Source organism: Cetorhinus maximus, chromosome 1 (genome assembly GCF_964194155.1).
Source record: "Cetorhinus maximus chromosome 1, sCetMax3.hap1.1, whole genome shotgun sequence".
In the NCBI taxonomy this organism is placed as follows: Eukaryota; Metazoa; Chordata; class Chondrichthyes; order Lamniformes; family Cetorhinidae; genus Cetorhinus; species Cetorhinus maximus.
The window spans coordinates 96,489,399-96,502,559 of record NC_135879.1 but is presented as its reverse complement, the minus strand read 5'-3'; the positions used below and the strand labels follow the sequence as shown (position 1 = coordinate 96,502,559).

Here is a 13,161-nt window from a genome sequence, read left to right as displayed (position 1 = left end):
AAAAGAAATGGATTTTCCATTTATACAACACCTTTAACAATCTTCAGGATGCCCCCAAAGTACTCCAATTAAGTATGATTGAGGTGCTTTCACTGCAGTAATGTAGAAAAACATGGCAGCCAACTTGCACAAGACCCCACAAATTGCAATTAGATAAACAGTGACGCATTCTGATATGGGTTGATGGGTAAAAGCGGGCTAAGTCACTAATAGAACTTCCTTGCTTTTCTTAAAATCCTGCTATAGAGTCTTTTATGTCCAACTGAAATGGCAGATGGGACCTCTGCTAATGATTTCATCTGAAAGACTCTTGACTTGGAAGGTTTTGGCTCAAACCTTGCTTCAAGATCTAGGCACATAATCTAGGCTTAAACTTCAGTGCAGTAGAGAGGAAACATTGCAATGCCGAAGCTGCCATCTTTTAGCTGAGATGTCTACCTGGAGATCCCATCCATTTGTTGTGGTGGATATAAAAGATCCAGTGAAGGATGTTCTCCCAGTGCCCTGGGCCATTTTCTTTCATCAGTAATCATTACCACCACCAAGAACAGATTATTTCCTCATTCATCCCAATTAGCAAAGAAGTTTGACTGGTGCATTTGCCTACATAATTTGCTTCATTTGAGGAGTGCAAGTACAGTTGCCAATGGAGAGAAAAACAAAACTGTAAGATTGTATTTTGGAAAGGGTAGGCTTGTTTTTAGTTTAAATGAATGGATACTGGAGAAAAAAAACAATATTACACAAAGTAAAATTAGTTTCACACTTAATTGTTAATGAACCAGGAGGTTTTCAAACAAATCAAAGAGCCTATACAAAACAGACAGATTGGATGAATCAGGTGGTTAAAGAATACTACGCTAAAATTCAATGAGGATGCTCCCAATCTCCTGCTGTAATTTCAATGGAAAGCTGGCGGAAACTTAAGAAAAATACCTGCAAATGATTGTTTAGGCCACTTTACTCAGGGTTCTGTAGGTCTCCTGCTAAAATTATGACAAAAAATTCGGTAAAATTTCCAAACCCTTTTCCCTTCATCAAGACCAAGGGTTCAATCCAAAAGAAATGAAAAGTATTCATCACTCTGCTGGCTGCAAAGTTATCAAGACAGATAAGTGTATGTGGTTTGAACTCTTGTAAGCATGGTGCCATAGCAAAAGCTCAAAAAACCTCGAGACGACTTGCAATCCTACAGGGAAAAGATACAAGCATGGGTGGTATGAAGTGGTAAACTCAAACTGGCGCAACTCCATGGCTTCATCCCTCCAAATCTCTAATTGCCTTCAGTTCTACAACCCTCTGAGATATATGCGATAGACAGAGCCAAGTGATCCTACAACCAACGGATCAGATCAAACCACTGCCACATCGAGTTGTGAATGGCGGTGGACAATTAAACAATTAATGGGAGGAGAAAGCTCCACAAATATCCCTATTCTCAATGGTGGGGGAGCCAACATGTCAGTGCAAAAGACAGGACTGAAGCATTTGCAACCATCTTTAGCCAGAAGTGTCAACTGAATGATCCATCTTGGCCTCCCCGCAACGTCCCCAGCATCACAGATACCAATTTTCAGCCAATTCAATTCACTCTACATGAAATCAAAAAACAGCTGAAGGATTTGGATACTGCTAAGACTATGGGCCCTGACAACATTCCGGCAATAGTACTGAAGACTTGTGCTCCAGAACTAGTTGCGCCCCTAGCCAAGCTGTTCCAGTACAGCTACAACGATGGCATCTCCCCAAGAGAGTAGAAAATTGCCCAGTTAAGTCCGGAAGACAAAAAGCAGGACAAATCCAACTAACCAATTACCACTCCATGAATCTACTCTCAATCATCAGTAAAGTAATGGAAGGTATTGTTGACAGTGCTATCAAGCGGCACTTACACAGCAATAACCTTCTCAATGACGTTCAGCTTGGGTTCCACCAGGGCCATTTGGCTTCAGACCTCAGTATAGCCTTGGTCCAAACACAGGCAGGAGAACTGAATTCAAGAAATGAGGTAAGAATGACTGCCCTTGACATCAAGGCAGCATCTGACCAAGTGTGGCATCAAGGATCCCTAGCAAAACTAAACAGAGAATGGCTGCAGAATTCCGAGGTGCAGGGGGATCTAGGTAATCTAGTGCATGAGCCACAAAAAGTTAGTATGCAGGGACAGCAAGTAATTAAGGCGGCTAAGGGAATGCTATCCTTTATTACGAAAGGAATTGAACATAAAGGGAGGGATGTTATGCTTCAGTTATACAAGCATTGGTAAGACCGCATCTTGAATACTGTATGTAGTTTGGTCTCCTTACTTAAGGAAGGATGTAAATGCATTGGGAGGCTGTTCAGATGAGGTTTACTAGATTGATACCTGGAATGAGTGGGTTGTCCTATGAGGAAAGATTGGACAAACTGAGCTTTTTTCCACTTGAGTTTAAAAGAGTGAGGAGTGACTTGATTGAAGCATATAAGATCCTGAACAGCCTCAACAAGGTGGACGTGGAATGTTTCCCCTTGTGGGTGAATCCAGAAGTGGGGGGGGCACTGTATTAAAATTAGGGGTCGCCCTTTTAGGACAAAAATGAGGAGAATTTTTTTCTCTGAGGATTGTGCGACTTTAGAACACTGCCTCAGAAGGCAGTGGAGGCGGGGTCATTGAATATTTTTAAGACAGCGGTAGATAGATTCTGGTTAGGCAACGGAATCAAAAGTTATCGGGGGTAGATGGGAATGTGGCATTCAAAACACAAACGGATTAGCGATGATCTTATTGAATGCCAGAGTAGGTTCGAGGGGGCCGAAAGGCCTACTTGGCCTATTTCTTTATTTGTATGTAATGGGAATCACAGGGGCAAACTTCCTACTGGTTGGAGTCACACCTAACATGAAAGGAAGATTGGTGCGATTGTTGTCAGCCCCAGGCCATTGCTGCAGGAACTCCTAAGGATAGCACCCTAAGCCTAATCATCTTTGGTTGCTTCATCAATGACCTTCCCTCCATCATAAGGTCAGAAGTGGGAATGGTGGGTGGAATTTTAAGCCAGTAGGATTTTACGGTCCTGCGAAGTCAATGGATTTTAGAATGGCTCGCCTCAATGGGGCTGTAAAGTTCCAGCCGTTCACTGATGAGTTTAACATTCAGCACCATTCACAACTCCTCAGATTCTGAAGTAATCAGTGGTTACTGCTGCAAGACCTAACATTCAGGCTTGGGTTGAAAAGTAACATCTGAGCCACACGAGTGCCAGGCAATGATCACCTCCAACAAGAGAGAATCTAACCATCTCTCCTTGATGTTCAATAATATTACCATTGATGAATCTTCCACCTTCAACATGCTTGGGGTTGCCATTGACCAGAACCTGAACTGGGCCAGCCTTATAAATATTGTGGCTACAAGAGCAGGTGGGAGGGTGGGAATTCTATGTCAAATAACTCACCTCCTGACTCCCCAAAGCCTGTCCATCATCTACAAGGCAGAAATCAGAAGTGTAATGGATACTCTCCACTGGCTTAGATGAATGCAGCTCCAACAACACTCAAGAAGCTCAATTCTATCCAGGACAAAGAAGCCCACTTGATCAGCACCACATCCACCACCTTTAAACATTCACTCCCTCCACCACTGGCAGACTGTGGCAGCATTGTGTACCAAAAACAAGATTCACTGCAACAAGTTGCCAAGCCCCATCAAGAGTACCTTCCAAACCAGTAGACTATACCAACTAGGAAGACAAAGACAGCCGATGCAAGGGAACACTACCACCTGCAAGTTCCCCAACAAGCCACACATCACCCTGACTTGGAACAATATTGCCATTCCTTCACTGTCACTGGGTCAAAAACCCAGGACATCCTTCCTAACAACACTGTAGGTGTACCTATGCTTGATGGACTGCAATAGTTCAAGAGGGTGGTGCACTGCCACCAAATCAAGGGCAATTAGGGATGAGCAACAAATGCTGTCCTTGCCAACAACACTCACATCCCATGAAAGAATTTTAAAAATCCTCCAATTCTGGCTTCTTAAACGCCCCCAATTTTAAGTGCTCCACCACTAGAGTTCATGCCTTCAGCTGAAAAGGCCCCAAGTTTCGGTATTGCCTACCTAAGCCTCTCTGTCTCTCTACCTCACATTCCTCCTAAAAGGCACACCTTAAAAATCACCTTTTTGACCAAGCACTTGGTCATACGTGCTAATATCTCCTTATGTGGCTCGGTTATCAATTTTTCTTTTAGAATGCTCCCATAAAGTGTCTGTGGGCCTTCTTACTACATTAAAGGTGCTATATAAATACAAGTTGTTATTTCTGTTCTTGCAAGGATTTTTGGCCATTATACCACAGAAATGTTAAACTCCTGATGCTTTTCATTTGATCATATACTCTGATCATTTAATCAAAATGAAACAAAGAATGTTGGAAGGAGATAAAATGCTGAATGGTATGTTTCAAAACCAACCTGTTAATTAGCTCATGTTTAGAAGATTCTTGTGGAGAGAAGTAAATATGTTGGATGGTTTCTTCCTGGCTGCATGGCAGTTCATACTGGTTGCTGGAGAAAGATATCGAACCCCCGGATATTTGACAAACGGCGATCGTTTTGTTGTGACTCGCATCATCTTTTAACATGGAATGCTTATCAACATCATCACAATCTGAGCTGTCACTATAGCTATTCCTTCGAGAAGGAGACTTCAGCCTTGGATTTTGAAATTCATTTTCAATTTCTACATCACCTTCATCCGCAGTACTGTTATTCATCTTTCCAGATATCAGTGAGCTGTCCAAGCACTGTTTCTGTAATTTAGTCCCATATATCTGGGAATCATTTACACTCTGCAAAATCAAAGACCTAGTCAAATTACATGTCTACACTTTCAAAAACATTTTCCAACTCAAGCACAATCTGAAGCTTTGTTTTTAAGGGATTGCATTTTCTTGTTGATTTTCAACATAATTATATTTAAGGTACATCTACAGCAGAAAATTATTTTCTTAAAATTCCAAATGCTTCATGGATACAATTGTAGAGAAAGCTCCTTAACAACATGCGTTAAATCTTTTTTGTGAGGAGGCTACTATGGAGAACAATGGAGAGAGAATACTGACGAAACAAAAACAAAAGAATGAGGATGCTGGAAATCTGAAATAAAAACAGAAAATACTGGAACTGCTCAGCGGATCAGGCAGCATCTGTGGAGAGAAACAGAGTTAATGGCCCAGATCTTCCGGACTCCGGAGACTGGACAGAAAATGGAAAGTGCCATCAGCACCCTGTAGGACTTACGTGGAAATTGCCCTGGAAATCTGAACTTCCAATGGACAACTCACCTGCTGCCTGGGACCCTGCGCCCAAGTCTTTGACTCTGAGCTAGAGTTGAAGACTTGGACAGAGCTGCACACCTTCCCTTGATAGTTACCCAGGAAATGCAACAAAGTTTAAAAGCTGGGTAACTCAATCGGATAACGACCCTTCAACCATCTCCCCGGCCACCTGACTACCCCCTGACCAGCCCTAACTACCTTCCCCGGTCATCCGACTAAGAATCCTGACCAGACTCTACAATCCCCCAACCAGGTTGTACTAACCCACCCTACCTCCAACTGGACCCAACTACCACCTGGCCCCCCAACTATCCTCCCCGACCCGACTAGACCACTCATCCCTACCTGACTACCCCACAACCCAAACCAAGAACCCCCCGACGTGACCCAACTATCCCTGATCTGACCTGACTACAACTCTGACCCAAATATCCCCCAACCCAACTGACGACTCTCCCGGACCTGACCAGCCCCCTGACCCAACACAACTAGCCCCCGACTTGACTGCAACCCCAATCCGACTACTCCAACCTGACTACCACCCAACCCGACTTACCCCCGTCGACCCAACTACCCACTAACTTGCCCTGATCTGACTGCTGCTCAACCAGCTACCCACCTGACTCAACCTGACAATCCCCCAGGCCTGACCTGGCTACTCACCCCCGACCCAACTACCTACCCTCAACTTGACTACCCAACCCCCCTCCCCGACTACTTTCTGACCGGATCTGGCTATCCCCTCTGACCATCTGACTACCTCCCCGGCCACCACCCCGACCCAATTACCCCACTGATTTGACTTCCCACCAACCTGACCTGACTACTACCCAAAATCCAGCTCGATTACCCATTAACATGGCTACACCCCCACCATCCGACTGCCTCCTGATTTCCCTCACCAGCCCGACTAACCCCGACCCAACCAGGCTAACCTCCGATGTGGCCCTGACCACCCAACTACCTCCCCTTAAAAACCCATCTCCCCATCAACTGACTATGCTTCAAACCACCCAATTACCCATTCAGCCCCTACCCACGTATTCACGAATATTTATTAAAAGGCTGGGCCTTTAAATACTTAACAGAAAACAGCAGCTAATCCTGTAAAAAGAGGTATGCCCTCTCTTCCCCCAACTCTACTCCGTCCCCAGGGGATGCTGCACTGTGCAATTCTTTGACAACAGGGATTGGAAGATTTCGGAAGAAATGCGCAGTAGTGTCAGGTCAGGAAAATCTTTGCAAGCGGTGGCAATGTGCGTAGCATTCCCACTGTTCAGAAGATTCAGGTCAATGTTTCAGGTTGAGATGAGCTTTCATCAGAACAGACTGTCCCTCGGTTTTCTCATAGCCCAGGCTACCAGGCCATAAAAGGGGGACGGGAGTTGCCTCCAAAAGAAAGTGCGTGTCTTTTACAGCACTGCTTGTGGACCAGGAGGAGCAGAAGTGACCCATCCAGATATTTAGGCAAACCTTTGGATTTCCCTCTGCCGATCATGGCCTCTCTTTTTCCATTGCCATGGTCACCAGCCTCTCGCACCCCCTCCAGCCTCAGTCTCTAGTTCCCAATTACCATTTTCTTTGCCTTTCTCCCCACCCCCATCAACCCCAATCTCTCGCTCCCTCCTTCCCAATCGCTGCTCCCCTCTCCCCTACCAAGCTCTGATCTCTCGTTCCCTACCTCTCTCCACTGCCAGGGACTGCCCCCACAAGGGACCCTGATTGTGGCCTCCAGCCCAGCAGCATGTCAATTTGGCCAATTGTTGGGTGGGAAATGGACAATGAAATAATAACTAGGTCCTCCCCTTAAATCTGACAGAACCTGTGTCCTCAGCCTTGCTGGATTTTGTCTGTGATATTGCACACTTTTCCCAACTTCCTGTAAATGTCAGGGCCTAGGATCCCATACATCCAAAGAAAAAAATACTCCTCCCATTCTACCATTCGTGCAGAAAACTGACTGCTTGCCAAAACTTAATACAGAAACAGCCCTGCTGGTTTAGCTGGAACTCCAGTTTCTCCTCAGAAAACTTGCATTGAAAAAAAACTGCAGATGCTGGAAATATAGATAAAACCAGAAAATGCTGGAAATACTTAACAAGTCAGGCAACATCTGTGGAGAGAGAAACGAGAGTTAGCGGTTCAGGTTAATGACCTTACATTGGAACTGGGAAAAGTTAGGGATTTTATAGGTTTTAAGTAAGTGAAAGGGGGAGGATCAGAAAAAGAAAAAAGGGAAACTCTGTGATAGACTGCAAGGCAGGAGAGATTAAATGACAAAAGGATTGGTGGTGCATGGTCATAGGGAGTGATAATAGAATGAGTAAAGAAACAAAAATGAGGAGATGTGAATGGCAGAACGATGAACAGCTGCTGTCCAAAAGCAAAAAAAAGGAGAAAAACTAGAGTAAAACCAACACCTATGAAAAAAAAAGGAAACAAAACGAGGGCAGAGGTAACGGTCCGAAATTGCTGAACTCAATGTTGAGTCCAGGAGGCTGTAAAGTGCTTAATCAAAAGATGGGGTGCTGTTCCTTAAGTTCCACTGGAACAGCATAAGAAGCAAAGGAGGTTGCACCTCCTGCGTTTGCGTGGAAAGGTGCTGTGGGAATGGGAGGGCAGGGGGATGTTGGGGTAATTGAGGAGTGGATCAGGGTGTCACGTATGGTCCCTTCGGAATGCTGTAAGGGAAGGGGAGGGGAAGACATATTTGCTGGTGGCACCATGTTGGAGGTGGTGGAATGAAGAATGGTCTGTTGCATAAAGAAGCTGGTGGGTGAAAGGGGAGGACAAGGGGAACCCTATCGTAGCTCTGGGAGGGGCCAGGGAGGGGGAAAGAAGGATGAGAGCATTTGCATGGGAAATGGGACTGATGTGGCCGAGCACCCTGTCAAACACGCTGGGGGCAAATCTTTCATTGGGGAAATAGGAAGACCTATCAGAAACTCTAGGATGGAGGGCTGCATCATTAGAGCAGATGTGGTGGAAACAGAGAAACTGGTAGAATAGAATGAAGTCTTTACAGGAAGCAGGGTGCGGGGACTGTAGTGGAGATAGCTGTGGGAGTCATTGAGCTGATAGTGAATACTGGTTCAAGGCCTATCCCCAGAAATAGATACAGAGGGGTCGGGGAAGGGAAGGGAAGGGAAGTTGCATCCAAATTGGACTGACCGTCTTGAGGTATAGTTTCAGTCTATTCCTGCTTCTCATGCCCTTCTGTTGGCATGTCTCCATTTTTCTTCCTTTCTAACTCTGACATTTTTCATTACTTTGTTGGTTTCTAACTTTTGACTAAAGGGGAAAAAATACTTGTTCTATTTTAAGTGAACATTACATGGAATTGCTGAAGTGAGCACTGTCGTGCAAGGTGCCCACGCAAGCAAAGCAGTTCATTTATCAGTTTTAGAAAAAAATGAAATCCTTCCTCAAGCACAACCCAAATGCCATTATTTCAACAAATTGTAGGTTAGAGCAATGAAAAGCTGGTGTTTAGCAGTAAAGCACAATGTCACAAAGCGATTCCAGGTTCTGCACAGGGGCTTCCATTTAAACTTATCTGGACTATTATTCCTCATTATATTGAATGTAATGCCTTCAGAATTGCAGTATAAATAAAGCACAAAACATTTCTGAAGTGTAAAACCTTTTGAAGTGCTTTGTGGTTAGCAGTGATTCAGTGCTACAAAGGCAAGAGTACGCATGCAGAAACAAGCCTAATAAGTTGGGTTTTTATCATTAGACTGAAGATATTTGAATGGTATACCCTTTCTATAAGATAGTTTAAAGTAATAAATAATTATGGGTTTGATAGCAAAATTATTTTTTCCAGGTACATGTATAGTTGTGGGATCAATATACTGTTAGTTTCCTATATATTGTATTGATCTCCAAAAGGAACAATAAGTCTAATAAGTTGCTAAACAATTTTTGTGAAAACCTAATTTTCTTTTGTAATTTACTTAGGTATGAGATGGATAATGCTGTAACATTGCTCTCCCTTTCCTCCAAATATTTCTCTCAAAGGAGGAGGATTAAAAACTGTTAAACAAAAATGTTGTTTTAACCCAACATGAAAGTTGGGACATATTTATAAGGTACAAATATTTATAGCTTAAACAGGAGTGCAAGACTGATTCACTGCTGGCATTGCAGCAGCAGTCCCCAATTAAATGGTTCCAATTGAGAAATCATTGGGAAAATTAAGGTCTGAGGGAGATTGGGAGTTAGGGTCAGAAGCAGCAGTGATGGGTTCCTTTAATGTGGGGTCAGGAAGAGAACTCCTGCTACTCTGAGCCCCACATTCAGGCAAGTTACTTCCCTTCTTGAATTCCCTTCTAACAGCGCAAATAGATATAAATGGGTATGACATGATTGCGATTACAGAGGCATGGCTGCAGGGTGACCAAGTCTAGGAACTGAATATCCAAGGACATTCGATATTTAGGAAGGACAGTCAAAAAGGAAAAGGGGGTGGGTGGCACTTGTTAGTTAAGGATGAAATCAGTGCAATAGTGAGAGAGGATATTGGCTCAGAAAACAAGTAGAATCAGTCTGGGTGGAGCGAAGAAGCAACAAGCGGTGGAAAATCTTAGTGGGAGTTGTCTACAGGCCTCCAAACAGTAGTGGTAAGGTAGGGGATGGTATTAAACAGGAAATTAGAGATGCATGTAACAAAGGTAACTTTAATCTACACATAGACTGGGCAAACCAAGTTAGCAATAAAAATGCGGCGGATGAATTCCTGGTGTGTGTATGAGATGGTTTTTTAGACGAGTATGTTGAGGAACCAACGAGGGAACAGGCTATCCTAGTTCTGGTTTTGTGCAATGAGAAGGGGTTAATTAATAATCTTGTTGTGTGGGGTCCTTTAGGGAACAGTGATCATAACATAATAGAATTCTTCTTTAGGGTGAAAAGTGAAGTAGTCCAACCCGAAAATAGGGGTCCTAAATCTAAACAAAGGAAACTACAAAGAAATGAAGTGTGAGTTGGCTAAGGGAGATTGGGGAACTTCATTACAAGAACTTCATTAAAATGACAGTAGATAGGCAATGACTAATGTTTAAGGAACGAATGTATGCATTACGACAGTTATATATTCCTTTCTGGTGCAAAAACACAACAGGAAAAGTAGCCCAACCATGGCTAACAAAAGAAATTAAGGATAGTGTTAGATCCAAAGAGGAGTCATATAAAGTTGTTAGAAAAAGTAGCGAGCCTGAGGATTGGGAGCAGTTCGGAATTCAGCAAAGGAGGTCAAAGGGATTAAGAGGAAGAAAATAGAGTATGAGAATAAATTTGCAAGGAACATAAGAGATCTGTAAAAGTTTCTACGAGTATATAAGAAGAAAAGGATTGGTGAAGACAAATGTAGGTCTGAAATGGGAGAATTTATAATAGAGAACAAGAAAATGGCAAAGCAATTAAACAACTACTTTAGTTCTGCCTTCACGGAGGAAGACACAAATATCTTCCCAGAAATGCTAGGGAATCGAGAGTCTAGTGAGAAGGAGGAATTGAAGAAATTAGTATTACTTAAAAAACAGTGCTGAAGAAATTAATGGGACTGAAAGCCAATAAATTCCCAGGACCTGATAATCTACATCCTATTTAGTAAAATGACATGGCCATGGAAATAGTGGATGCATTGGTTGTCATCTTCCAAAATTCTGTAGATTCTGGAACAATCCTGGTAGATTGGAGTGTGGCAAATTTAAAAAGTGGGAAGGGAAAAAACAAGGAATTACATACTGGTTAGCCTAACCTCAGTGGTAGGGAAAATGCTAGTGTCTATTATAAAGGATGTGATAACAGGACACTTAGAAAATATCAACAGGGCTAGACAAAAGTCAACATGGATTTATGAAAGGGAAATCACGTTTGACAAACCCACTGGGGTTTTTTTTGAGGATGTAACTAGCAGAATAGATAAGGGAGAACCAGTGGATATGGTATACTTGGATTTTCAGAAAGCTTTTGATCAAGTCCACTGAAAAGGTTAGTGTGTAAAATTAAAGCACATAGGATTGGGGGTAATATATTGGCATGGATTGAAAATCAGTTATCAGACAAGAAACAGAGTAGGAATAAATGGGTCTTTTTCAGAATGACAGGCAGTGACTAGCGTGGTACTGCAGGGATCAGCGCCTGGGCCCCAGCTTTTCACAATATATATATTAATGATTTGGATGAGGAAACTAAATGTAATATTTCCAAGTTTGCTGACGACACAAAACTAGGTGGGAACGTGAGTGGTGAGGAGGATGTAAAGAGGCTTCAAGGCAATTTAGACATGTTGAGTAAGCGGGCAAATACATGGCAGATGCAGTATAATGTGATCAAGTGTAAAGTTATCCACTTTGGTAGGAAAAACAGAATGGCAAATGATTATTTAAATGGTGATAGATTCAAAATATTGATATGAAAGGGGCCTGGATGTCCTTGTACACCGGTCACTGAAAGCAAGCTTGCAGGTGCAGCAAGCAGTTAGAAAGGCAAATGGTCTGTTGGCTTCATTGCAAGGGGACTTGAGTACTGGAGCAAGGATGTCTTACTGCAGCTGTACAGGGCCTTGGGTACACCTAGGGTAGTGTGTGCAGTTTTGGTCTTCTTACCTAAGAAAGGATATACCTGCCATCGAGGGAGTGCAGCGAAGGTTCACCAGACTGATTGCTGGAATGGCAAGATTGTCATATGAGGAGAGATTGGGCTGACTAGACCTGTATTCACTGGAGTTTAGAAGAAATGAGGGGGGGATCTCATTGAAACGTATAAAATTCTGACAGGGCTGGACAGACTGGATACCGGGATGATGTTTCCTCTAGCTGGGGCGGGGGGTGGCGGGGGGTGGGTAGAGGGGTCTAGAACAAGGGGTCACAATCTCAGGATACAGGGTAGGACATTTAGGACTGAGAAGAGGAGAAACTTCTTCACTCAAGAGGGTGGTGAGCCTGTGGAATTCTCTACCACAGAAGGCTGTGGAAGCCAAGTCACTGAATATATTTAAGAAGGAAATAGATAGGTTTCTAGATTCTAAAGGCATCAAGTTGTATGGGGAGAGAGGGGGAGTATGGCAGTGAGATAGAGGATCAGCCATGATCATAATGAATGGTGGAGCAGGCTCAAAGGGCCGAATGACCTACTCCTGCTTCCATTTTCTATGTTTCGATGTTTCTTGGTTGTGCAGGTAATCCTAAGCCTGAACTTCGAGTGTCACTGCAAGTTTCCTCAGGGTCAACCAATTCTGGTGAGGGGACCTGAAATAGGCTCTAGTTCTCCTCCAGACAAATACACAAGGATGCATATCTTTTGACCTTCCCCAATATGGCCAACAGTGCAATTTAAGCTTGAAGTGTGTGCCTATGTATTCTTAGGCGTAGTATTTTCCAATTTTGAATTTACCATTATGATCTACCACAATTTAATTTTTATATACAATCTATGGGTTTTCTAGTATGTTTGAAAGTAACCCATATCAACGTAGGTATGCTAATATAGAAAAACTTCCCAAAGTGCATCACAGAAGCTTAATCAGTCAAAAATGGATGCTGAGCCGAATGAGATATTAGGAAGGATGACTAAAAACTTGGTTTAAGATTTGGGTTTTATGGTGGGCCTTAAAGGAAGAAAATCACAGAGGTTTAGGGAAGGAATTCCAGAGTTAGGACCTAGACAGCTGAAGCCACAGCCACCAATGGTGAGACAAAGGCTGGGGTGTACAAGAAGTCAGAGGCAAAGGAATGCAGAGTTTTCTGGGCAGGGATGCAACATGTGGCAGGGGGTCAGGGTTGTAGAGCTTGGAGGTTACATAACAGGGAGAGGAGAAGCCACAAGGCAATCT

At 43.3% G+C, this 13,161-nt stretch overlaps 1 protein-coding gene across 2 annotated transcripts in view; it reads right to left on the bottom strand.

The window, feature by feature from the left end:
- Nucleotides 1-13,161, bottom strand: part of ptpn13 (protein tyrosine phosphatase non-receptor type 13) — a 280,945-nt gene that overhangs the window by 88,443 nt on the left and 179,341 nt on the right. For both annotated transcript variants that reach the window (XM_078543989.1, XM_078543998.1), the window contains one exon: nucleotides 4,456-4,832. In XM_078543989.1, coding sequence (XP_078400115.1) covers nucleotides 4,456-4,832 — 377 coding nt within the window. The remainder of the gene's footprint in view (nucleotides 1-4,455; nucleotides 4,833-13,161) is intronic.